At 44.6% G+C, this 25,677-nt stretch overlaps 4 protein-coding genes and 1 long non-coding RNA gene across 5 annotated transcripts; 1 reads left to right on the top strand and 4 right to left on the bottom strand.

Annotated features, from left to right (window-relative positions):
- The first annotated feature begins 341 nt into the window (after positions 1 to 341).
- LOC112270869 lies at positions 342 to 1,333 on the top strand. Its single transcript, XR_002963407.1, has 2 exons — positions 342 to 723; positions 837 to 1,333. It is a non-coding gene; the product is annotated as an uncharacterized LOC112270869 (long non-coding RNA).
- On the bottom strand, positions 1,234 to 6,541 carry LOC100830730 (protein transport protein sec24). The gene is made up of 14 exons (XM_003568307.4): positions 6,082 to 6,541; positions 5,890 to 5,961; positions 5,472 to 5,525; positions 5,183 to 5,358; positions 4,912 to 5,098; positions 4,613 to 4,758; positions 4,372 to 4,526; positions 4,174 to 4,255; positions 3,825 to 3,940; positions 3,067 to 3,159; positions 2,704 to 2,827; positions 2,348 to 2,613; positions 1,843 to 2,057; positions 1,234 to 1,748 (listed from the first exon to the last, which is right to left on the bottom strand). The coding sequence occupies exons 1-14, from the start codon at positions 6,407 to 6,409 to the stop codon at positions 1,522 to 1,524; spliced, it is 2,241 nt and encodes a 746-aa protein (XP_003568355.1). The 5' UTR covers positions 6,410 to 6,541; the 3' UTR covers positions 1,234 to 1,521.
- Positions 6,542 to 7,639: 1,098 nt separating this feature from the next.
- Positions 7,640 to 10,570, bottom strand: LOC100820891 (glucan endo-1,3-beta-glucosidase 14). Its single transcript, XM_003566157.4, has 3 exons — positions 10,379 to 10,570; positions 8,193 to 9,280; positions 7,640 to 7,986 (listed from the first exon to the last, which is right to left on the bottom strand). The coding sequence occupies exons 1-3, from the start codon at positions 10,461 to 10,463 to the stop codon at positions 7,933 to 7,935; spliced, it is 1,227 nt and encodes a 408-aa protein (XP_003566205.1). The 5' UTR covers positions 10,464 to 10,570; the 3' UTR covers positions 7,640 to 7,932.
- Positions 10,571 to 12,080: 1,510 nt separating this feature from the next.
- LOC100830420 (ferredoxin-6, chloroplastic) lies at positions 12,081 to 13,794 on the bottom strand. Its single transcript, XM_003568306.4, has 2 exons — positions 13,439 to 13,794; positions 12,081 to 12,834 (listed from the first exon to the last, which is right to left on the bottom strand). Exons 1-2 carry the CDS (start codon positions 13,777 to 13,779, stop codon positions 12,369 to 12,371), a joined length of 807 nt encoding a protein of 268 aa, XP_003568354.2. The 5' UTR covers positions 13,780 to 13,794; the 3' UTR covers positions 12,081 to 12,368.
- A 374-nt stretch (positions 13,795 to 14,168) lies between these two features.
- On the bottom strand, positions 14,169 to 18,600 carry LOC100830107. The gene is made up of 5 exons (XM_003568305.4): positions 18,291 to 18,600; positions 16,320 to 16,452; positions 15,560 to 16,207; positions 15,302 to 15,422; positions 14,169 to 14,714 (listed from the first exon to the last, which is right to left on the bottom strand). Exons 1-5 carry the CDS (start codon positions 18,365 to 18,367, stop codon positions 14,689 to 14,691), a joined length of 1,005 nt encoding a protein of 334 aa, XP_003568353.1. The 5' UTR covers positions 18,368 to 18,600; the 3' UTR covers positions 14,169 to 14,688.
- Positions 18,601 to 25,677: the final 7,077 nt, after the last annotated feature.

Genomic DNA, 25,677 nt, shown 5'->3' with positions numbered 1-25,677 from the left:
GGAGCCAGTTGTGTTTGCTTTACTGCACCTGAGTTTCTCGTTCTTTCATGTGTCAGTTTTTTTTTTATTTTCTTTACCTAAGTGGTGATGTCCACGAGACTGCGATGTGATGTTGTTATTTTGTCCAGAAATTTTTTAAATTCCGGCCAGACTTGTGAGAGTTGACTACTTACTGACTACTGAATGATGCACTGATGCCGTGGTGACGAACTGACGATTGACCAATGACCATCGCTTACAGAAAATGGTAATATGGCGGGTAGTGAATCTTGCAAGGTAGCAGACCGAACAAAATGGGGATACGAAAACTGAAAACGTGAACAAAATGGCGTCCACGGACATTGTGGAGCCGAAACCGGAAGACCAGGCGGACCAGCCAAACCTGAAAGGCTGAAATGCAACCGCTGCCTAGGCTTCCTCCTCTCTTCTTCCTTCCTTCCCCAGTCCCTCCTTCCGTTCTCGCGCATAGCACGAAGGAAATTACAACATCTGATCCACGTACAGCACAGCACGTATCCAGGCACCACCGCAGGACATGCTCGCTGAGAAACGCAGAAATTAACGATGGCAGGTTCAACAGAAGCCGCTTCGTCGGAGGAAAGGCCAACGATTTTCGAGCCCTGCAGAAGTAGCAGCAGCAGCAGCAGCAGCAGCGAAGATGACGAGCTGTCGGAGCCCATGGCAGGCATCGCGAAGTCGCAAGAACAGCGACATCAACAACAGGTCTGTTCAGGGCTAGCACGAATAGGCGTTCCTCAGAATTTGCATGCCTGCTCTTCTTTTCTTTTTTCTGAAAGGGTGCCCAACTCTATTTGAGACGGCCTTAGTTCTGAAAGGTGAAGGAGGCATGGAGGCTCAACGACGGGGGTGAGCTCATGTCCATGATGATGGTGGCCGGAGGGTTTGCAGTAGCCGTCGCTGCAGCTTTCATCGCCAACAAAAAGTGCTGACAAATCACAACATCACCGGCAGCCGGCGCAGGAGCTGCGGAAAGACCTTCCTGTTTTCACCCAACCTTTTGGCTTCCCATCTGTATGTTTTCGCCGTTTAACATATCAAAAGGAGCACTGTATTATTACAGGAAGATTCCTTGCAACGCTTCAAGGATCGATTACATATGTAAAAGCATTAGCCTAACTGTGCTTATTCGTGAATGACACCAGAATGGCAGAATTACATTCATTCGCATTACTACAGGTAGATCAGTAGGAGGGATCCAGCCCGAGATGTATATTGTATTCCAGTAAAACTCATGTGATATCGTTTTCACCTATAGTTGTTTGCTAACATGGTACGATGAAAACAAACTGTTCCAGATGTACAAAGAATACAAGAATAAAGTTTTTCTTTGACATATCATCCCTACAACATTGAGCTATTGACACACAGAAGTACTAGGAAGATTGAAACTCCCTTCCCCTCTTTATTACTCCATGGTTATATCTCTCAATTTCAGCTGAGTAAGCTTACAGTCTACGCCATACTTCACATAATCTATGCAGTAGGTTGTTTGATAAGGAGCTAGCTGCCACTTTCTTCCTTGAGGATTTCTTCTACTTCCTCCCTTATACCCTCACGGAATGATATGAAACCTTTACCAGCGGTAAACCGTAAATCATCGACATCTTGCTCTTCGATAAGATAGTTCTCAAACAATGATGAATCATCTTGTCCTCCGCGGACGAAAGCAAGCTTTGGTGTTATACACCTGTCCTGCTTCAACACATTAATCTTTGTTCTCAAAAGACCTGCATGATATTTTTAGTCGCCAATAATAAGCAGCCGAGACAGGCAGGCAAAACAAAGGCATGTGCCCCACAAATTGTAAAAGGGTGTACTTACAGTCATGGGGTGGAGGAAAAGGAAGTGAAGGATCAGCAGTCGATGAATAGTAAACGATGAGGTTGGTAAATGCATCGAGAAGAAATATCGGGCTCTCGCTCATGGTTAGAGCAGCACGGCTCAAAGTGTGCCGTGGGAATGCTTGTTTATTAGGTGAGGAATATGAAATTAGAACGGGATATATAGCTTTAGCTAGGGAAGATGGATCCAGTGTGCTGCAAGAACAGTAAAAAGGAGACTTATAAACATGCACTGAGAAAATTAATACGCAATGATTCACAAGAAAGCACAGGATATCACTGGAGCAGCAGCAGCAATTTATTAAATCTTGCTCTAGTAAGTAAATCAACCACATAACTTTTTTTTGGACATTATATCATAGAACCACACGGGTAACCCCAAAGAAATGCAGCTTTGGGGTGTACAAAATTGATCCAAGACTCTGTTGCAAGAAAACTTGCAAGAGGCATTTGAACTGCATTATTGTTTGAAGAGAATTATGTACCTGAAAAGGCATTGCAGATATATCCTGTAATCTGGGTGAATCCCTTCTTCATGCAAGCGAAGAAGAGGGCTCCTCAACAATGCAAACACAAATTGAGGTACCATTTGCAGCTGTGGGCACTGTGAGAAGTCAATGTCAATGTGCGATTCTGGAGTTCGTGCATCAGCTCTCAATGCATCATTATACCGAGCTATAAGGATAGCCAGCCAATCATGCACCGAATGTCTGCCTTCTCTAACCCCGTTATCCAGTGAAACCAAAATAACCTGATCATAGTGTTCCAGATGAGATATCAACCTGTTGAACATCTTCAGGGGAAACCATGTGAATGATTTAAACATACTAAATATGGTTACCTTATGAACAAGGATATGTAGGACAGCCTCTGCATCAACACTGTCATAGATTTCATTGATATTCTTAGCAGGTCGATACTGCAATGTCCTTATTCTTAACCGTCTCTTGAGACAAAACTTGTAGCTGTGGAGATGTAACATTTTAACAACAAAAGTAAGTTTAACAGTGCATGTATCAGTTGAAAATTGAAAGAAGATGGAATGAAGAGATCCGGACATGACTCTGTATGATTCAGTAAGCACAAACTTTAGTTCAGATACACAAAAAATATTGACATCACAAGAGGTAAGACACCAAAAAGCTAGTTAAAACTTGATATACAAAGAAATGTCTTTTCAATAAATAATTACAATGCTTCGTACCTTGGATTTGATGGTGGTCCATAACCTGATGCCTCTACAGGCTCAACAACACTGTACTGAAAAGCGATTTGCACAACAGCAGGTTCTGTATGCCTGTAAATATTGTAAATTAAATTAATCGACCACTTGGTGACAGTCAATTATCACTCGTGTACATAGGATTATTCCAAGAATAAGGTGTCTTCAAATGGTAATAGTTCCACATTTTCATGTTATTATTGTTAAAGAGCATAGGCTCTCTTCGACAATCTCCATATGATCATCTAAGGAAAGTTATTTGCCCCTTGGCATGTTAAGGTGCCCTTCCATGTATGTGACCACAATGATTTGGCATTCCCCTTGGCATGTTAAGGTGCCCTTCCATGTATGTGACCACAATGATTTGGCATTTGATTACATTTCACATGATTCCACTGAAACAGAGTTTGAAAAATGACATTCCATTATGGCCATAAACTAAATTTTACTTCTTCACACAACTACCCTGTGCTAGTGTCTACCTTGATCAAACTAGAAAAATAACTGAAAGGTTTTGATTTTAGGAATTTCTTTCCCACGGCATCCTAAACAGCACAATCTGTTGCTGAAGAAATCTAATTTTACAAGAATATTAAATATCATATCAGAACTTCTTCACTGGTAGGATTAGGCATCTCAGATATCTGCACAGGTGCATGCACTTGGCATAGGTTCCAATTCCACATATTCATTATTCTGGAGGAATTAATACGTCGAAGGGTGAAGATAAAATAAAATACCTGGAGAATCCATCAGAATGGGTAAAGTCAAAGTCATAGGCATAAGTAGCAAAAGAATCACAGCAGATGATATGTTGCACATTTTCATACTGAGGATCAGGGAAGAAATGGCCATACTGCAAAAAGGATGGATGCATAAATGCATAAAAATTGGATAGACATAGACTATAGTTAAGGTTCAAGTCCTTATCTGCCACTGCAAAAATATGTAAACAATTATTTGCCTCATTGTATCGATGATGTGTGGGTCCAGAACTCCAGACCCACCAAGTCAGTGACACTGAAGGTGAGTTTACAAAATTTGCAGTAACATACAAAGGATGTAAACACAAGTAGCTTGATTGCTTACAGAGTGGCCAGGTTCAAAATCTGAAGATGTTCTCAGCCTAAGAACACAACCAAATGCATAGGGTCGACTCAACAGGCGATATCTGTCATGAGCAAAATGCAAGGCATGGAGGAAAAGACCATTCACATTTTATCAGAAATCTAGGCAATTGGAATTACAAGAATAAAATACAGAAGAGAGTCAAAAGATCGAGCTCACATGTCCTGAGGAAGTGTTGAATCATCCGTATTTGCATAAAGAAATAACGACCCGCCACTTTCGATACTTAAAAACTTCAATGAAGCCAAATCGGTATATTCATCAGTTACAGCAAATATGTCTACACATACTCCTGCTTGAACAGCAACAGCTGCCTGTTTCAAAATTTCACTAAGAACACTACAGGATAGACAGTGCGAAACATATGTAACTTTTTCTCACAAAATCAACAGAAACTTACTAGATCTCTATAGAAAGGTATCTGTTCAGGAAGCAACGCAAGGTCAGCATCTTCCCCTTTGCTAGCATATTGCTCACCATATCTCCTAGTGTCTAGTTGACCATCTCCATAATCTGGAGCACCAGACAGAAAAGCAAACACCCTAGCTGTTCTTGAATTAACAAGAAATAATATCTAGTTAGGCATAAAACCGGAAAGTACAGAACTCTCAGCAAAATGCAATATCTTTACAAATGTAATTGCCTAACTGGCAAGAAGCATATTTATAAATTGTAGAAACATAACATTTGTTAACTTACCCAAAGCAAAAGTAGACCCATACTCTGAACTTAGGTAGTCAACTAGACCAGACATGGCTGTTCCAAAACCCCGGCCCCCAGGCAAAACAGTATCAGCATCCTGCCCGGAGGCAGCACCTCTCTCCCACGAAGATGTAGGTCGCAGCGTCTCCAGGGCAGCGGCAATTCGATCCTTGCATGTATCAACCTGCTCATAGATTAACTTACAATTACATGTTATCCTCAGATGACTATACCAACTTGAACCGCTTCATATAGTTCTGTAACATACAGGGGCCAAAAAGGAAAGTAGTGGCATGGCATCTTCTAGAGCAACAGGCAGTCCATCTTCCTCTAAGTCTGAAGGAATGAAAACATTTTTCACAACAGGGATTGGACCTTGTACGTCATACAACCCAATCTTGTGGCTGAATGTCATAAGCCCAAACAGGGAGCCTGGAATCAGAGCTGTTGCACAGAGAAAATCAAAATCAGGAGAACAGGGAAATGGAAATATTGAATCACTAGAAACCCAATATTGTTTGGAGCAACCAAAAATTCAGCAAGTTACACTTGCTAACCTTCTAGGGCTGCCAAAAGTGCACTCTTGATGAGTTCCAGGAACTCTTCAGAACCTATACACATTCAAAAAGGGAAATAATTGATTCTTAGAATAATCGTAAAAGCAGAGCACAACCTTGAGAGACTATTCGAGGGTCCAACTGAAATTTGATCAATGCATGCTGAGCATCGAGACTCGTAGGTGCAAATTTTATCACATAAAGCAACAAGAATTTTGAGCCATACACATTCAGTCTAATTATTCCCGTTTTATTTCATATGTTTCCCTTCTAGTTCTAGGTGGAATGCTTGGATAAGACCGTAAGAAATGTACAACTTACAGGCAAATTTTTTTGAGAGAGATTTACAGGCAAAATTAGTTTCCACCAATACAGAATTCCATGATCAGGACACATTAAGCAACAGAATTTCACTTACAAGCAAGATCCACTGCTGCCACATACACAGGCCGTGCAGGCACGCCGTCACCTGCACCATCCACCTCGTCCACTGCATCCCAACACAATTCATTGTGCCACCAAGGCCATGAGAAACCAACTCGAAATCACAAGGCTCCAACACCCACAGTCGTGCGCGCACATCGGCACAGATGGAGGCAGGCGCAAGTACCCGGGATCTCGAAGTCGACGAAGGAGGAGTTGAGCTCAGGGCACGTTTCTGGGCGGTCGAGGCGGCGGAGGGCGTCGTCGTCGAAGCCGTTGAGGGTGCCGCAGAGGGCGCAGCCCCAGCCCCAGCGCTCCACGTCGCAGAAGGTATTGAAGTATGCCCAGCAGTGCTCGCAGCGCGGGACGCGGTCGCCGGAGGCGCCGGCAGCCGGCGGCTGGCCGCGCTCGTCGGCGGCGGCGAAGGGCGTCACGGAGATGCCCCACTGGATGCCGCACGCGTCCAGCGCCTCCTGCGTCACGGGGAAGCGGGAGACCGTCGAGCGCACCGCCATGGCGACAGGGACTTCCGGCTCCGGTCGGGATCGGCGAGGTGGGGGGCGGAGGAGGCGAAGGGCGCGACTTGCGACCGTCGCGATCTGACACACTGGGCCTGACGCCTGAGACTCGAACTCACGCGGTCACGCCGCACACAGAGATGGCTGCATTTCTGCGCTTCACAACGGGTTTTTATCTGGACCGTAAATGTATGATCTGACGGCTGTACGGGGTTTAAAGTACGTCACCATTCCATTTTTTTCGTTTTAGGGAAACGCCGGGATCGTTTGGAATGGGACCGTAAAGTAGGGGGGAAAGGTGTAATGCTATACATATGAACAGAAATTCAGCTAGAAGAAAACCGATTTTTTTTCCTTGAGAGGAGAAGAAAACCAATTAAGACTGTTGGATTGGATGTAAAAAAATATATAGGTTTTGTTGGATTGTTGTATCTTTCGTGAGAAAGGATCGATAAAATGTAACAATTGGTCACCTATATAACCATTTACACGTGAAAGTTTTAGGTTAAAATTGTTCTCTTTTTTGGGTTTTGCTAGCGCACGCAAAACATGCGATTTCTGTGCCGTTGATGTGCGTTCAGAGAAGCACACAGAGCACAGGCGGGTGCGTAACCTGAACGGACAGACAGACAGCTGCAGCGAACAAAGGATACAACAAAGGAAAGACATTTCCAAAGTAGAGGAATCACAGGTCGGGGAAGCACGTGGAATCAGGATCGATGCAGAATTCGTTGGAGTATTTTTCATATGATCGATCCCAATAATAACTTTTCATCTAATCAATGATCCAAGTTTGATTGTATGATTCTTGCCACGCACTATCTATTTTGACACGGACAGTTCGCCGGTAAAGTCGCCCGAGCTCAATGATGACGCCGCAATTCTCCAAAGGAACAGATGATCACTGGCCTCTAAAATGCCCTGGATGCGCTTGTGCCAAATGCTCATCAGCTCTTGTAGATGACACGAGTTTAACCAGACGTTTCTGTTTGATTGGCTAGTTGGTCATCATGATTACAGGCACAGCTCTCAACCTCGAGAAAATGTCCTGAGAAAGAATCCCTCTTTTTAGGGGAAGAAAAAAAAAGGAGTTCTTCCCTGGATAATATCTCTCCTAAACCAGAGACAGCCTCTGGTACATGACACGTGCACCAGAACAGAATTGACAAACATATGCTGCAGCGGAGTCAGGATAACATCGCTGACAAAGGGACAAGTGTAGGAGTATGTCAAACCTGGAAAGCGTATCTGAAAAGCCTGTCGTTACTAATTTTGCCATAAACACGTTACAATGTGGTAGGAGTAGTATGATTGTACGAATAACGAGCTTATAAAAACAACTGTTTCCCTTAAGAATATGTGTCTCGGCTGAACTAACTAGCAATGTGGAAAAGAATCAAGATAAGCTTACCCAATTTCATACTAGTACTGTATAAAACTGATCAAACTGAACTATCAGGCAGTGAACGAACAATACCAATCGTTCGTGCAATGTATATCTACTCGTGGATGCCCGGCGATCATAAGAAAAGTGCTGCAAGTAGTAGGACAACCACCCCCACCGGAAACGATGCCTGTAGGAGGGAACAAACGCGAAAGCATGGTAAGCTTACAGCGACAGAGCCAAGCATGGTCACGGTCATGTACAGTTCTTTGTTAACAGTTCAAAGCACTTCCACTTTTGGTCGACATGTTGGTACTTGGTAGGATTAGTAATCAATTAGTAGATGAGAAAATAGAGAGTTCTTGCAGACCGTCTTCTTCGTTTCTTACTACTTACCGTGATCGGCTTGGAAGAGGGAAACCCCGACGCGGCGGGCAACGAGCCGAACGACGGCGACGACGCACCATCATCAAACCCGAGATCGTAGACCGGCGTGCCGTTGGGGTAAAACAGACCGTAATTCCTCTCGGACGCCAGCCCGGGCTTCAAGTCCTCGTTGAACAGCGCGAACACGAACACGTCCACGGGCACGTCCGGCCTGAGCGGCGTCCCCTGCCCCGCGGCCACCCGCTTCATCAGGTTCCCGTTATACGCCGCCGCGTTCCGCACGCCGGCGCCGACCTCGTCCTCGTCCCCTTTCGACGGCCACCCGGTCTCGGAGACCCTCACGGCGACGTCGTCCGCGTGGCCCAGGCGCGCCATGGCCGCGTACACGGCGTCGATCTGCGCGTAGAGCATGTTGTCGTAGGTGAAGTTGTTCCCGGGGTCGCGCACGCCGGGGTTAGGCTCGAACAGCACGTACGGCAGCGACACGGTGCCCGGGCTGGCCTTGTACGCGAAGAACGGGTACGCGTTGATCAGGAACGGGGAGCCGACCTGGGCGAGGAAGTCCAGCATCGGCCGGATATACTCCACTACGTCCTCCCGGAACGCCCCCGATGACGGAGGGTAGCTGCTGGCTAGAACGTTGAGGGAATGCGACGTAGAGACGTGGACTTGGCCGTCGAGGCCTGAGTCCACCAGGGCCTGGTGGACCGCCTCCATGGCCGGGAGGAGGCTCTGCATGGCCGCCGTGTCCCCGGTGCCGGCGCCGGAGAGCACCTCGTTGCCGACGATGACGCACGTGATGCGGGTGGCCGGGAGGAAGGGCTGCACGTGCTGAGTCACCCAGGCGCTGGCCTTGCGCGCGTCGGATAGGTTCAGGAGGTCCTCGTTGCTGACGATGAACTCCACGCCCGTGCCGGCGAAGGCCGTGAGGACCGACGGGTCGGCGTCGTAGAGCTTCACACGGTTCACGTTCAGGGAATTGAGGAGCGCCGACACCTGCGTCGGGTGCGGGAGGTTGTTCGCTATCTGCCCGTAGTTGATGCCGAACTTCTGTGCTGCCGCCGTCGCCGTTGCCGCCCGTACGACGCCGTCATTGGCTGCAGAGAGATGTTTAAAAATGTTCAGAAGGTGAAAACATAACAGGATTTACGTGCATGGACTAAACTGAGATGCCGAAACAGAATTTGAGTTGGAGTAACGTTTGCTTCTGGAGATCTCTTGCTTCTGTCAGGAGAAGGAACAACTATTTATGATGTCGTTGTCAGAAAACAAAAACAATGAAGTTCCTCTTGCAAACTCATTAGTTAGAGAAAAAAAATACTGCTCTCTCTGATCAACATTGTTCGTATTAGTTTTGTCTTATACGCAGGTACGTACACAAATATAATGAGTCTAGACACATAGGTATGTAGACAAAGCTGCAACAAAGTAAGTGTACTTATAGTTTTTGTCCTAAGTCAAAGATATTAAAGTTTGATCAACTTCATTGGAAAACGTAGCAACATTTATGACACTAAATTAGTATATCTGTTTTGAAATATAGTTTCGTACGATTTGATGTCATATGTTGCAATTTTTCAACAAAATCGATCAAACCTACAAAATTTTGACTTATAACAAATCTAAAAGTATACTTATTTATGTACGGAGGGAGGAAGTAGGAAGCTTAGGGACAACAAATCAGATGAAATACTCTAAAATCAGTCTCCGCGTCATGCTAACAGCTGGCTCGTATTGCTTTCGGCTGAGGTCGTTTTCGATCGAAAATATACACAATGGTAATACTATTCAGGGATGCACATGCAACCACAGGAAAATACAGTATTAAAGAAGCGTCAAATCAAATGTGCGTGGTTTCAACAAGGGATCAGAGGATGATGTGGAAAATTTATTGTTTTTCTTGTCAAAGACACGTCGGACTAGCCGTCTCGCCGACTGAAATATGCTAAGTTAATCCTTAGAAAACGACATCATAGAAGAACACTCACGGCAGTTCGTTTTGAAACGCCAAGGAATATAGAAGTGTTCCGTTCTCAAAAAACTTGACTAACATTTGCCAACCCTCACGGTATTCAGCTCACTCTATAACCTACAAACTGAGAACCGTACTAACACTTGACTAAAGTTGCAAACATTCAAACATTATAAATTTAGGGGACGAGATTTTCAAAAAGAATTCAGTCAACTCAGTCTACCTGAGAGGAGCGATACCAGGAGGCAGAGCAGAAGCGAGGAAGAGGCCGAGGAGAAGCAGAAGAAGCGGGAGCAGACCCGCTTCATTCGCGCCTCTTCCCGTTGCTCGCCCTCCCTTCTTCAAAGCGACACGGGAGGCACTGCCCGGCCGGCTGTTACCTTCTCATTTAAACTCGACCGTTTCTCCTTTCCTGCGCATTATATAGGGAGCAATTGCAGGCTTGGAGCGGCAGGTTATGTTGACCTCTGCTGCTAGCTACGTTCCAAAGTCCAAATCGGCAAATCCGTGATAGGCGAACAAGAAAGTCCCTCTCTGCGAACGGCCCGCTCGTAGTCGACGCGCACGCCCATTCACATACGACCAATATACTGTTAGAATTAATCAAGAGTGTGAGTCTAGCTTCCTAGTTGAGTTGGACTCGGACGGTGTGTCCGTGTACATATGAGCAACTGAATTTTCCCAAATCTCTCACAAAGAATATCCAATTCCAAACAGACTTGAAAACATCTCAAATTTTTACACTGGAGCCCACTGTAGGGCGCCAGCTGCGCATACACGCCAAAACGACGCCACGTCTGCTGCACTGTAGCACCATTGTTGGAACCTGGAACTGGCGGCACGCAGCACATGGCCGGTGGAAGTCGCTAACCTATATCGGAGCATTCGCGTCACAGCAGATAGGGAGATTGATGATCTCAGAAAGAAAGATTGCTCGTCACTGAATTCATACTTTACAGACCAAACCAGGGCAGCTGTCTTTCGAGATTATCTGTGTCATGTTGAAGAAATTGATATTTCACGTCGAAAAGCAGATTGATTACATGAGTTTGTGAAAGGATCCTGCTGTTTGTATGCGTTTATTAATAAACATAGGAGGTCTGCTTAGCTGAGAAAGCAACTGACGAATGCAAAGTCCATGTGTTGTCCAATTTGAGCGATCTCTGCTGATTGATTCATTTGGTGTTGTAACATCGACCAACAGTTGGATACTATTCTTAGGTGAGAATTTTCTTAGAAGGAAGATGTGTGATGTATGATTACAACTTCATAAGAGTTAAGTTTGACTTTGATTCAGCTTGCCCAGTGGAAACTGAGCAAAGCAAATCTGGTTATCCAAGGTAATTTTCTACCAGAGACTTACTACTGCACACAGTTACGGGAAAAAACCGCAATAGAGTAAGAGTTCTACGGCCCATGGAAAGTTCAAGCAAATCAATGGAACGAGCTGGTTTTGTCTGCCGTAAAAAAAGAGCTTGTTTTGCCTATGGATACAGGTCCGGTTTTTAGGCCAACTTTTAAAACTGCAAGTCAAGTTTTGAGCAAATTTTTTGAACCACCAAGTCCCTTGTGATCTAAGCGAGACGTAAGTATGATCCCACATGCACTTAGACTAGAGTTGTTGTTAAGCCAATTAGCCAAAGAACAATGAGATGCACCCGAGGAAGAATATCCTGCAGATCCTGTAGTTTGGACGTATAACATCCATCTTAAGATTTAAAGCTGCCTTCTTGTAAGTTGTAACTGGAAAAAAAACACGAATAAAGGATAGAAAGTGTTGTACATCTACCATCTCAAGTTTAGTTTCTGAAATGCAACGTGTCATGATTCCATACTTCAGGAACCAAGCTAGTAGTCTTAGCTATCCAGACAGTTCACACTTCTGAACTCCTGCTATCACAGTCATCAAGTCATGTAACCAGACAGAGTGCAAACAGAGGACAGGCCAAATAATTCCTACTACAGGTGACCCACAAGTACATGTTCTCGAAATTTCCAACAGTGTGAGGTTCTTCGAACTGCTGCAATATGAGCAAATGCAGTTTGAATTGATAACATTGATTATTGCCACAACCCATATATCATGGTCTCACCGAAAGACCGAACTGATAGCCAGAAACGCCCACCTAGTCATCTCTAGATAGCAAAACTTAACAACAACGAATCCACCATGAAACTTGAACAATTGTGCCACAGAAGCATATGTGAGCCAACTAATAGAGTTCTTCCTCCTGGTGGGTGTGAATGACACAATCCGCCTTGGGGTATGAAATGCAGGTCAGAAGATAGCCCTCGCCCATCTGGTTCTCATCGAGGAAGGAACCCTCGGACTGATCGACTTCCCCAGTTGTCATCTTGCCCGCGCATGTGGAACATGATCCAGCACGGCAAGAGAATGGCAGCTCCACCCCAGCGTTTTCAGCTGCCTCAAGAATGTAGGTATCTTCAGGGGCTTCAAACTCATGCTCCTCTCCGTCCGGGCCTACGAGCTTTACCTTGTGCACGGCCGTGGCAGACACCCTGAACTTGTTTGAGATCCTTAAGCCTGATAAGTTTGATGTTTGTTTCGTGTAACCGACAAAGGAAGGGCTTCTGATCGCTGGAGAAACAGCCCGGCAACCAGCCCCGGATCTAGCAATGCGCACACATGGAGCCGTTGCAATTGACATCTTGCTGATTCTGAAGAAAGCACGAAATTAAGTCAAAATATAGTATGGAAGTGCAGATACAAGTATCAAAAATTCATTCTGCTGTGCGATTATCACTGGCTTGCAAACTATATTCTGTATATGATGATCAACTATCCTACTCCGTATCTGCAAAGCTTAAGACTGAGTGACTGACCCATTTCTCATATGGAACATCCACAAGTAACCCCATCCGATTTTCCTTGTGGACCAACATGAAATCACTCGTCGAATGCATACCAGTTCAAATTAGAACTCCCTAGAAGTCCCAAATATACCAGTTCAGATTATAAAAGTCCCTAGAAACTTAGCAAGTGGGCACCCTTGTACAAAAGCTTGTCCTAGTGAATATCGCTATGGACAGTAGCACAGCAATACGTGCAGAAACCATGGAGCAGACTCAGATCCGGCGAGCGCGTGAAACTCGCCAGCCGCCGCTGCACGACACCCGAACTGATGCCGGGGGTACATCACATCACGAACAACCAAACAAAGGCGATCTATGCTCGATGGCAATAATTACAAACGAACTCGTCGCAGGCCGCAACCGATGCAGGGGTGCGAGCGAAGAAGGTGGTGGGTCGACGCGCACGTACCTCCTCCTTCTCCTTCCCGACGAGATGGGCGGGGGGCGGGTGGGCTGCGGCGCACGCTGATCTCCCAGGCGAGGAAAGGCGAAGAGCCGGTTTGGACTTTGGATCGCAAGGTGGGAGGAGGTGAGGTGGCTAGCACGCGCACGGCGCCTTATTAATAGGGGCGAGTCGGACTCTGCTTCTGCTACTCTGCCCGGCTCTCGCTGGCCCTGGCCGGGGACGCACGCCTCTTCTTTGCGCTGGGCCGTCGGCTGGCGCCTGGCTGCTTGGGCGAAAGGACGCGGTGGCCACTGGCCGATGGGATACCACACTTTTGTGCCGAGACGACCTTGGCAAATTCTCATCTCCTTCTCCGAGATTGATGGCCTCCTGAGAGATTAGTTTAGTTTACGGCGTGATGTGATGGGGAGGTTTTCATTAGATTAGGCGGCGGCTGCTTTGCCGTGGGCATCAGCGTCCTTTGGTAGGGCTCAGGGGCCGGAATTGGCACGGGTAGGTGTCACGCAGCCACTGCTGACACCGGGGACCCGCGTGCCTGTTAGTTAGGACTTCGATCACTCACTTTAGACTTCACGACAAAAGGATTCCGCTTGAAAAGGAGAAGGCGAGGAGCAACTGCGCAGCCGTCAAAGAAACGCAAAACGTATGGCCGCACATCCTTGTTCAATGTAAGTACATGCATCCGATACGAGTCAAATCACATCAGGAATAACATAATAGAGTTCGGGGTCCATAAGCAAAGCAGATTTGATCACCAGGTAGAGACAACGTAGTGCTATAATACAATGAATCAGCCCGGTTCAAGTGGACTTTCATTTGGCGAGAATATATACATTAACAAGAGTTGCCACGCAATCAAAATCACACTGATTGTCGTTCTCACCGGTCTGGCAATTGTTGATTATGCCACATCATGAAGAAATACAACACAATGACATGTTTTGGACCTGTTAAAAAAAGTGGCAGTTTTGGTCCTTTTGGACCCCCTAAAATGACAATTAGCGGAAAATCCCACACTTCGATGCTGGTCACGCTACCGAGGAGCCAACCACAGCTCTCAGCTGCACAAAAAGGTCGGCAAACCTCTGTCTGCATGTCATGGCAATCCAACGCTTATGGATCCTTCTTCATCGGGAACCATCACACAGATTGATTGGTGAGATGCAACGCAGTGACTGATACATACAAAAGGGCACTCCCGGTGTGGTGTGACTGATACATACATAGGGTCCAAAACAAGATACCGGTCACGGTCATCTGGCATGCAAAACCAGCAAGCCTGTAACATAGGCGAAATTATGTCAGATGAAGTGAAGATCGATACGGTCTTATTAAAAAGTACCATCTTGGTTTGATGCAGCTAAGGCACTTCTAACATAAGCTATGTGAGCGGCAACAAACTAAAAAATGTACAAACTACTTGACCCCAAAAGAAAATTATACTTATAGAACATGATGGATCAGGAGTCCCAGATAATGGACTGTTAGGGCCTATTGTCTTAATTCAAATCGTGACCTCATCATCTGTGTTGTACTACCTCAGTAAATGCAATTTAATATACATATAGCAAGGAGTGAATGCTGATGTAGAGAGTAGTGAATGCCGAGGATATTGAAGAGTTTACGACCTTGGTGCTTTCACTCTCAGTAATGGAACATAATGGATAGTTGGATACCAGGAAAACAATACATAAACTAAAAAAACACCAAGCTGTTCCATTCATATTATTTAAAGTGTCCAAAGTTGTAACTGCAAATATTAGTGTAATTACATGAATCAAACCAAAGGGATATGGTCAATCATCGAACCTGATTACTTAAAAAGAGATGAACCATGGCAAGTACATACGACACAAAAAAACTCACCAAGGACAGCAAGTGCAACTAGCACTGCTGTTGCTACACGGACTTGCCGATAATTGTAGCGAGCAGAACATTCAGATGTACTTAATCTCTGCTTGATGAGCTCAGGCCAGCAATACATAGGCTGCAAGGAGTAACGATAGAAGGTCATGACAGTGAAATTTAATACACTACAAGATTCTTCGAAGAGCTAACAGCCAAAAAAAGGCGCTTAGATTGCAATATGTAAACAAACAGAAAATGGAGCAAATGATAGCATACCCTTCCAGATGTATGTAGATTGAACGAAGGTAATATATTTCCATTTCCTGTGCCACCCATAACCTCTCCATCTTTCCTCCTCTTTGTAAAGCTCTCACGGCCTCTCTTTGTAAACCACAAGTTTCTCAAGAAACTACGGTACTGCCTGCCCAGTTTGTTCTTGTAACGATGGTTCCTGCCAACCAAATCATCAGCATCAAGACTACACAAAATGCTATCGTTATGATCTCCTTCACAAGCACTTTCTCCGCATGAACATTGGAGTTTGGATACTCCTTCCACATCTGTTCCTGAATATCTCAGTTCATATGTTGTACGTTCTTGGGCAGAATGATAACCATTCACCGTAGGTGCACTGTCGTGCTTAAGTTCAGTAATTTCATCAGTATCAGTGGAGTAATATACACGACTATCCTTGTTGCCACCAGAAAGAAAAGATGCCAGTCCATCTCCATCCTGTTCACTTGAGTATGGATATTTCAAAGTTCTATTGAAATCTGTCCTGAGATTCTTCAAGCTTTCTTCCACCCCAGAAATTTGCTCAGTTATAGCTCTAATGAATTGCCTAAATTTTAGAATTGAATTTTCCCTCGAATTTGACTTATCAGAGTGTGCAGCTGCATCCACCTCCCTCTCAAATTGCTCCAACTGCGAGAGTTAGAAGAATAAAAGTCTAAGAAGAAATGCAGAAGGAAGTGGATAACCCAAACAGATAAATGGATGAGAATGGTCAAAGTATATGGAACTCAATTGTTTGAACCTGCCACTTGGTTGTTCCGAGTGCAGTAGTCACATCTCTCTCATACTGTATCGGTGTGTGAAATTTTGCATCCAAAGTATCATCCCGTATAGATTTCTTTTCGTGCAACAGCAAGCGGTAGACACCCTCCATCCTGTATACCAACCAAAAAATACACCGGACCAGTGCAGTCAGCAAGCTGCACAACACAGATTCCTAGCAGTATTTGCGAATAATGTTTCATACCCTCTGATACAATAAGAACTCTTTATAGTAGTGCTATGAAAATCTTAAACATTACATAATTCTCAGGCAGCATTCAACAAGCTATATTTCACTGAAATAAAGAAAAACATATTTTTAGGTATTATGATTAGATTTTAAAGCACGGTGCATCAGTGCATCTTTGTGCTTATATTCTTGCTGCAAGTTCTTCCTACCAGATAAAGGTGTATTGACATATACCAACTGTAGGATCACCAGTTGCCCTTCATTAACTGGAAGAGAAAAACCATATACACTAGCTAAGTGCACGGATGTTGCTGTGTAGTTTGTTAGTTATTTTTATTTTGAATGAAACAAATGTTTTTCATGTGAGAAATGTCTCTTTATTTATTTTTACATTTTTTTTCTTTATCAGACCTTAATTTTGGAAAACATCTGGTGCTACATAATGAATATGCTAATTTTATTAAATTTGAGGGAATGGGGCTAATTATTGGAATCAGGATATTATATTAGATTAGATTTGATTTGATTTGATTTGATTTGATTTGATGGGGGGAGGGTTTGATTTTGGGATGCGAGGAGATGACGTACCACGGTACCATCATCACCAACTGTAAATTAATATATAGTAAATATTCTTAGACTAATAAGAAAGATAAATCTCCCAAAATAACATACTGCACGGAGAAAAATACACAACCTTAACTATTAGTTTCTGTACATTGGTGTAAGATACACACAAAAAAGTATAAGGAGAAAGTACTTAGATATGGATTATGGAGTGTATGTGGAGCATATTGCTATTTACTACATAAGTACCTCTGTTCCTTTATGCTCTTATGGAAAACAGACTTCATAATAAAATTTAAGATCTGCACACAACATATATTAGGATAAAGCATAATTCCATTGATTCAGATTACTAGTGCAAGTTAAAAATATATATGTGGATACCATGCTATTTTCTGTTTCTGTGTCTACTGTCTACCCTGTTTGGTTAGGCTGAACTTGTGCTTTTGACTTTTGGTTTATAAGCCAAAAAAGCACCTATTTGTATGCTTTTGGCTTTGGCTTTTGACTGGATATTGTTACATGTTGGTATAAGGACAAAGCCAAAAGCAAATAAACGGTGCTTTCTTGGCTCATAAGCGAAAAGTCAAAAGCACAAATTAAGCCTAACCAAATAAGTCTAAGTTGTTGCTAATTTCGTTCTCATTCTGATGAGGATTTATGCAACTTAAGGTTCTGATTTCCAAATTCGAATAGATTTACAAACCTAAAACTTTTAAAATCCTAAAGATACTAGAAAACAATTCTAAGCTTCAGTAGCCACAGGACGCATGCAGATGGCTAGTTTGTACCACAATACTAAACCTGTTTATGTTTTTATGTAAGGTAAAGCAATGATCGAAAAAGGGACTTGTGCCGAAACCTAACTCTCAATAATAAGCTGTGGTTGGTGCTTCAAACTCAATAATAAGCTAAAGACACCACTAATTTCTTACTGAAGACAGACATGAAATTTGTTGGGTCGCCACTTGCAAATGCCAACCCACAACTTAGAATTTACATGGCCAAAGAAAATTTTGTCACATGATTCCCGAGCTTCAAAACTGGCACCACAAATTCACGTGAAACCCGGATTGGTTGCTGCTGTGCTCCACAATGCGCAACGAATCTCGCGAGATTTGAAACCAAAACTACGCGCGGAATATCAGCAGGCAGAAGATGGGGAAAGAAGGGGTAAGAGCGAAACGCCGTTACCTGTCGGCGGAGTCCTGGACGCACTCGGCTGCGGGGAAGAGCGGATCCGACTCCCACCGCCCGAAGCCCTCCGCCATCGAGCGGGATCCGGTTCGCGGCACCAACCGTCCACGAGCAGATTCTAATCCGCAAAAGTGGAGACGACGAGGAAAGAAGAAGATGAACGCGTGGGCTGGACCGCTGGAGCGCGAAGGGGGAATCAATTTTTCCGGTTAGTGGATTTCTGGTTCTGGACTGGTTTCCGTTGTGTTCCTCAACTTCCTCCTGTTTCCTGCCCTTTCCTCTTTCGTGGTCGTGCGCTGCTGCTGCGCCTTCTGGCCTTGGTACTTTTGCAGATGAGTTCCCGTAATAGTTCGTAATTGTGCGCTAAGGCCTGGCATGCTCAAAACTCGATCAATTGCGCGTGACGTGGGTGCGTAGTTTTTTTAAGAAGGAGAATTTATTCTTTCACAGCAAAGTACACGACGGAGCCGGTAAGAAACAGAGCTCTCAGAAGTACAAAAATGCCTTAGAGGACAGCCATTTGACCTATGAAGATCATTAGTACAAGAGATGAAGGGGACATTGTTATGCCTATTCCTGGCAACTCTAGCAAGATGATGTAATAAAGTGTTATTATCTCTAAGAGGGAAAACCATTTGAGAGTTCGGCCTATTATGAATATCTATTATTTGAGAGAGGTAGGCTCGAATGGACCAGTGTCTTGGAGAGTTGACGATATCTTTTTGTTGGCAAGCAACCGCCAGATTTTGATTGTCTGTGATCCGTTTAGCTTCCTACTGATTAAGAAAGAAAATGATGTCTGCAGCAAGAAGGCCACCCAAAGATTCAGCTTGCATAGCCGAGCTAACAGGAATACATGTAACTTGTAATTGTGCAATCCACCTGTTATGGGGATCCAGGGATTCAATAAAAATTTCAAGACCTGCAATTGATTCTTCACAAGCCTCAACTGGTTTCTTCCAAGCCGCATCAGAATAGATGTTAAAACCCTGTAAATGAGAGATCAGAGAGGTGGAAATGAGGTTAGTGCAGGAGATTTGATGGTTTCCCTCCTTGTCTGAATCTGCAGCAGCTTCCAGTTCCCATCCTGCAATTAAGCTTTTAGTATTTGGAAAGATTTGGAGAGGGGAATAGACCTTCGTGTTGAAGAGGGATTGTTCCTGGATTTCCAAATGCACCAAAGAAAGGTGAAAACATTCTGCAAAGAGGCACTAAGATGGCCACTTTGAATAATAGCTACAACGGTATTAGTAATTGAAGAGTTCTGAAGAGCATAAACATCTAATCTAATGTACCAAGGGGAGTCAAACCAGGCAGCTCTAGCAAAAGGGCAAAGGAAGAAAATGTGCACTTCATTTTCTACAGCTCCGCATCTGTTGCAGTGCTTAGAGATGTGCTTGGAAATTTTACCTGCTCTTTTACCTGTGGGAAGGCTTTCTGAATGAGTCTCCAGGCAAAAGTCTTTACCCTGGAAAGGAGGTGTTTGTCCTTACAGATTTCCTTGAGAGCAGAAACAACCTGTAGAGATAGAGAGGGGTAAGGAGAGGAGATCTGCATGTTTTGGGCACAAAATTTGTAAGCCTCCTTGGCAGTGCAAACTCCAGAAGCATTGTGCTTCCAGCATAGAATATCCTCCCCGTCTTCTGGAAGAATTGGTGTCCTGAGAATTTCATCAGCTACCGGATCAAAGAGCTGCAAAATTAAGTTAGTATTCCAAAGTTTATGATTCTCGATCCAAAGATCTTTAAGCTTGGCTGGGTAAATGAAGTGTCCATCCTGCATTTTTAGATGATCATGGACGATTTCCCACAAAGAGAACCAAGGAGTACTCCAGATGGAAATATTGCCCTCTCTGATTTGATAAAAATAGGAGTCAAGGAGAATGTGTTTTATTTTAGAGATGGAGACCCAAAAACCCGATTTGGGAGTGTTACCATGGGATCTCCAAAAGGAAGAGCCAGGAAAGTACTTAGCGCTTAGAATGAGAGAAAGATGGCTATTGGGCTCACTAGCAATGCGCCAGGCCGAGGAGACAAGCAGGCTTTTGTTCATGGCTTGAATATTTATGATACATAGCCCACCTAATTTTTTGGGTTTACAAATATCATCGCAGGCTTTAAGACAAAGAGGCTTGGTAGAACTTCCATCCCTGACCCCAGTCCACCAGAAATTCCTAATGATGGAGTGAGTTTGGCAAGGAATTTTCTGGAAAAAAGGAAATTAGACATGTAGTAGACAAGAATGGAAGAAAAAACCGAATTAATTAAGGTAAATCTACCAGCGTGGGAGAGACGATTAGCTTTGTACCCATTGAGTTTGGAATTGAATTTGTCAACAAGAAAATTATAAGCAGAGGGCCTGTTTTTGGCTGGAAGAATCAAAGGATGCCCTAAATGCAGAGTAGAATTATCAAGATCTTGGACAGGAAAGATGCTTTTAATTTGGGCAGCAAGATTGGGGTCCACCTGCTTGCTGAAAAGGATAGCAGATTTGTTCCAGTTTGGAGTCTGACCTGAGCTACAACAGAAATCATTGATGATACGAAGAATATTTGTTGCTTCCTGAGGAGTGGCCTGTCCACAAATCAGAAGATCATCTGCATACATTAAAGAATGAATAGGAGGATAATGTGGGCCAAGAGAGATACCATTCAGATGACGATTCTGTAAAGCTTCCTGTAAAGAAATAGACAGCTCATTGGCAGCGAGGACAAAAAGATATGGCGATAAAGGACAACCTTGTCTTATTCCCTGGCTGTCAGAGAATCTTCCAAAAGGCTGGCCATTAATGATAACAGAAAAAGTATGCGAAGAGATACATGCCATAATGAGGTTGATGAAATTAGCATGCAGCCCTTTACGTAGAAGCGCCCTCCGGATGAAGTGACATTCAAGGCGATCAAAAGCTTTGGCAAGATCAATTTTAAGCATAAAAGCCTTATGGTTCCAGGAAGAGAGACTGAAGGAATGAGCAATTTCCTGAGCATTATACTTGAATTAAAAAAATCCTTACCACTTTGACGATGTCATCTCCAATCCAATCCCAAACCGCTGTGTAGAAAGCCACATTGAAACCATCTGGACCTGGGGAGGCATTCCTCTTCATTGACTTAAGAATCTGTAGATTTTCATCTTTGTTTGGAATAGAATAAGTATAATCATCAGTAGGAGCTTCAGGGAAGTCTTGCTGCTGGAACTCTTCCTGTTCAGTGTTAGAGGAGGCAAACAGAGAGACAAAGTAACTTTTGAAAATGTTAGCAATCTCTTCAGGGTCATAATGCACATTAACTGCCTCATCTTATATGGAGATTGTACGATTCCTCCTTCTTCTTTTGAGTACAACTTGATGGAAAGAAGTGGTATTCCTGTTGTTGTAGTAAAATAAAACCCTTGTATGGGCCGGGCCGTAAATCCTATGTGGCGATGACTAAGTCAACATTTTCCAAGCAAGAGTCAAGACGCCCACGTGGCGCGGTCAATCCTACGTGGCAAAGGAAGACACGTCAACAATTCAAAGCCCCTCATGCATGGCCAAAGGGTCAAATGAGTTAGACTAAGGGGCAAGAAAGGTGTGAGGAGAGGGCCCTTAGTCCATGGTGGACCATGGACCAAGCCCCACTTTTTCCACATGGTGCACACAAAAGTTATGGACCAAAGGAGCTACTTTTACCTTTTTGCTCCCACTTTTCTCTCTCCTTCAAGGGTAGCCATGGTCTTTTGTCATGAACCCCTAGACTATAAATACTCCCCCCATGGGGGCATGTACCATTCACTCTCGCTTGAATAAACTCAAGGGGAGAGGGTTAGAGTGCTCCTTCTAAGGTTCGCTCTCGCGCGCCGCTCTCGACTCGAAGTCGATCGGCCTCGAGGAAGCCTTCTAGGGGACTCTAGTTTCGAGGCTCCGAGCTAGCCTTGGTTGGCTCGGGATCGAAGGAGAAGCGGTTGGGTTAGAGTTCCGAGGGAGTCCTAACCTCGATACTTGGAAAGACGCGTTCGGTCCAAGTACGAGGCGGCCCCGACGAACCTCTCGCCAAAAGGTGTCTTGGGAAGATCCGCTCGGTCCAAGCCCTTGGCTAACAACCCCCTCGAAGCCTTTCCTAACATAGGATTAAGTCGCACCCGCAGGGTCGACCGAACATATTCAAAAAAATATCGACGTGTCAACTTGTCCAAGTGTACGACGACCTTCGCTATAAAGCCGGCGTACACGCCCTACTTTTATACTCATACCTGTGCCATCGAGCATTGACACCCCTTACTCTAATTGTTGTCGAGAACAACAACACCTGTCATTATTAGCTGCTCAGTGTTTCTTGGCTCTTTGCCTTTGCTGTTCAGTGAGCTTGGTTAGGGTTTCCTCATATTTGATGGCTAAGACCTCCTCTTTAGTGTGATCCTGCATATGGATAGGCTCCGACTGAATCTTCAGAATTTGGTCCTGTAGCTCATCTAATTGTTGTTGAAGGGGTTTTTTCTTCTTGCACCACTTCCTTAAAGCACCTGCCAGATTAGTAGATCTTGTGCAAAAATTCTGATGATGAGTAGCATTCCATTGAGATTTGGCAATATTCTGAAAATCATTTTCAAGAAGCCACCAGTTTTCAAACTTGAATTTAAGCCGGGGCCTCTGGAAATTAGAATCAGTAATAGTAAGGATGGGAGCATGATCGCTAAGCAAAATAGGGAGATTGTAAACATTAGTATTAGGGAAGCGATCACACCAACCAGCATTAGCAAGGCACCTATCAAGACGTTCAAACACTAGCTTAGAAGTAAAACGTTTATTGCACCAAGTATAAGCAGGGCCATTGAAGCCAAGATCAACTAAACCACACCTCTTCACAAAATGATTAAAGCAATGCATACGAGAGGTATTAACACGAGGAATACTTTTATCACAGGGCAACATTATATTGTTCAGATCCCCCATACATAAAACTAGGATATCAAGATTATCATACACAAAAGACTCGATTTTATCCCAGATAAGGTTGTCCAAGCGATGGTACGGGTCGCCATATACACAAGCGAGCGCAAAAGTTAGCCTAGGGTTACCACAGTCTACTAGGCCTAGAACTAAGTTACTAGATAGAAACTTGATCTGCATATCAACATCATCCTTCCACATCAGCCAAAGACCACCGGCACGACCAGAAGAGGGCCAGACAATGCTATCACAAAGATTAAAACGATTATTGAGTTGTAAGGAATTAATTTTGGCTATCTTAGTTTCAGAAATGAAAATTACCTGGGCTTTTGTGGAGGAGATCAGCCTGGCGAGGTGCTCCATCTTCCTACTGCCAAGGCCCCCGCCAGAACCTCGGCAGTTCTAGGCTATGAGCCTCATGGCGCCTTAAAGGCTGGCGCCAGAGCCTTCCCATCATCGTCTTGATTGAGTTCCACAGAGGCAGCATTAAGCTCCTCCAAATTCCTTCCAGTGGTGCTGTCCTGAGTCTGTACTTGAACCTCGGGCGTATTCCTTTCCCCCAGATCACCATCAACAGATACCAGACCCACGAGGGAGGAGCCACCATGTTGAGAACAAATGCCAAGCTTTTCTTGATTTTTATCATCATTCTTGCTCCCATGCTGGGCTGGCTGGCTAGAGTGTGGACCGGCAGTACCTGCGATTGTGTTGTAGCTGAAGCCGTCAACTTGCTTGCCAGCGACAGGAGCAGTGGGTTGCGGTAGAGGCTCCAAAGTGTTGCTGCTACTGTTGCCAACATTGCCGCCGACACCCATCTCTTCGGCCTGTGCGCCTCCATTCCCACCGAAAGTACTAACTCCACCGGTGTTGGTTGCCGTAGAAGAGGAATGACTACCTCCAGTTCTAAGAACAGGAGGCACATCCCATCCCGAAGATCTCCTTCGACTCTCCCTTGAAGAGAAGGAAGGAGAGCCACGGTGTGCTCCTCTTCTCTGATCTCCTCCACCTCCGCGTCCTCCTCTGCCGCCAGCTCTCAATGTCGGATTGGGGCTTATGTCTCCAGTGAACTCCCAGGAAGCAAACTCGATCTGGAGTGGGGATTCTCCAGATCTACCTCGTAAAGAGCTCGCAGGGGAGTAGAGCTAGGCCGGGATGAGCTCCTAGCTCCGGCGATGATGCCGTGCGCCCGCGCAGCATCTCCGAAGAAAGGACTGGCCGATTTTTTTGCCGGTGGGAGACCAAGGATGGAGGTGGGGGAAGGGTGCCTCTTGTATGTATGGGAGGGTTTATGGGGATTGATTGGCCTGGAGGTAGCTTGGAGCTAGGAGAAATTAACATCATTATTTGGGTGTAGAGGCCTCTGCGATGAAGATGCCATTGCAGCAGCAGATGTGATGTTTGCAGTATGAGCCTGTGGAGCTACCAGTCGTAACTGCCTAGGGGAGACGAGGGGTTTAGAGCTCATGTCTATTTTACCCTTTCCCTTGTGTGGGGGTGTTTCAGCAAGCGAAGTAGTACTCCATTTTGGTTCGGCAGCGAACCGTGCATCGAAAGGCTGCTTGACTAGTACCCCTCTTGTGCTTGAAGGACCAGGTTCTTTAAAAGTGTATACCCCTTTCTGTCTCTGTATTGCTTCTTGCTGCTTCTGCACCATTTCCTGCGAAATTCTCATTTCCTCTTCAGGCGAGTGTAGCAATGCTTCTAGTGCCTGCTGGGAGTTCTCTGGAACCTGAACTTGAATACAGTTACCTGTCTCTGCCATTACTTGGTCTCCCTTCTCCTGTCCCTGAGGCAGGTGTCGCTCAATCTGCATATCTTTATTTTGTAGCTTGAGTGAGGTGTTCTACATGCCCAGATCAAGGAGTAATTGCACCGACTGATCTTGAGTTACTCTCTTCAATGCGATTAGGTGGGTGTACAGTGTCATCTTCAACCTCTGTTCGTCTCTCCATGGCCTCTCTTCTGTTCCTGTTTACTGAAGAAACTTCCCCTTCATCAAAACCCAGCTGCTTCCTTGTCACAGTCTGCCTAGAATTTCTTGGATCTTCTCCTCTGTCATAGTTTGAAGCCTGCTCTTCCTCTGATCTGCCTGTCTCATGCTCAATCTCTGGATTAAAAAGTTTTCTGAATCTTCTTAGCATGACATTTCTGTCTTGGACTTCATATTCAAGCTTAGTTTCCTTAGGAATCTCCTCAACTATTGTCATCCACTTGCCATACCTTTCAAAGGGGAGATCTGCTGATGATTGCTTATTTGCAATACGTTCCATGAACAGATCGATTCTTTTCCTGCAGTGAAGGAATGTGTGGAACATAATACCACAGAAAGTACAGATTCTACCAATTTTCTCATAATGAATATAAGCAGTGATATTGGTAGACTCAGAAACTGTTAACTTAACTCTGTCTTTCACTGGCTTGTGAACATTCATCTTAGCTATTCCATAAATATAAGTGC

Source organism: Brachypodium distachyon, chromosome 2, assembly GCF_000005505.3.
Source record: "Brachypodium distachyon strain Bd21 chromosome 2, Brachypodium_distachyon_v3.0, whole genome shotgun sequence".
NCBI lineage: Eukaryota > Viridiplantae > Streptophyta > Magnoliopsida > Poales > Poaceae > Brachypodium > Brachypodium distachyon.
The sequence above is the reverse complement of the archived record's forward strand: the minus strand, read 5'-3'. Positions and strand labels throughout refer to the sequence as shown.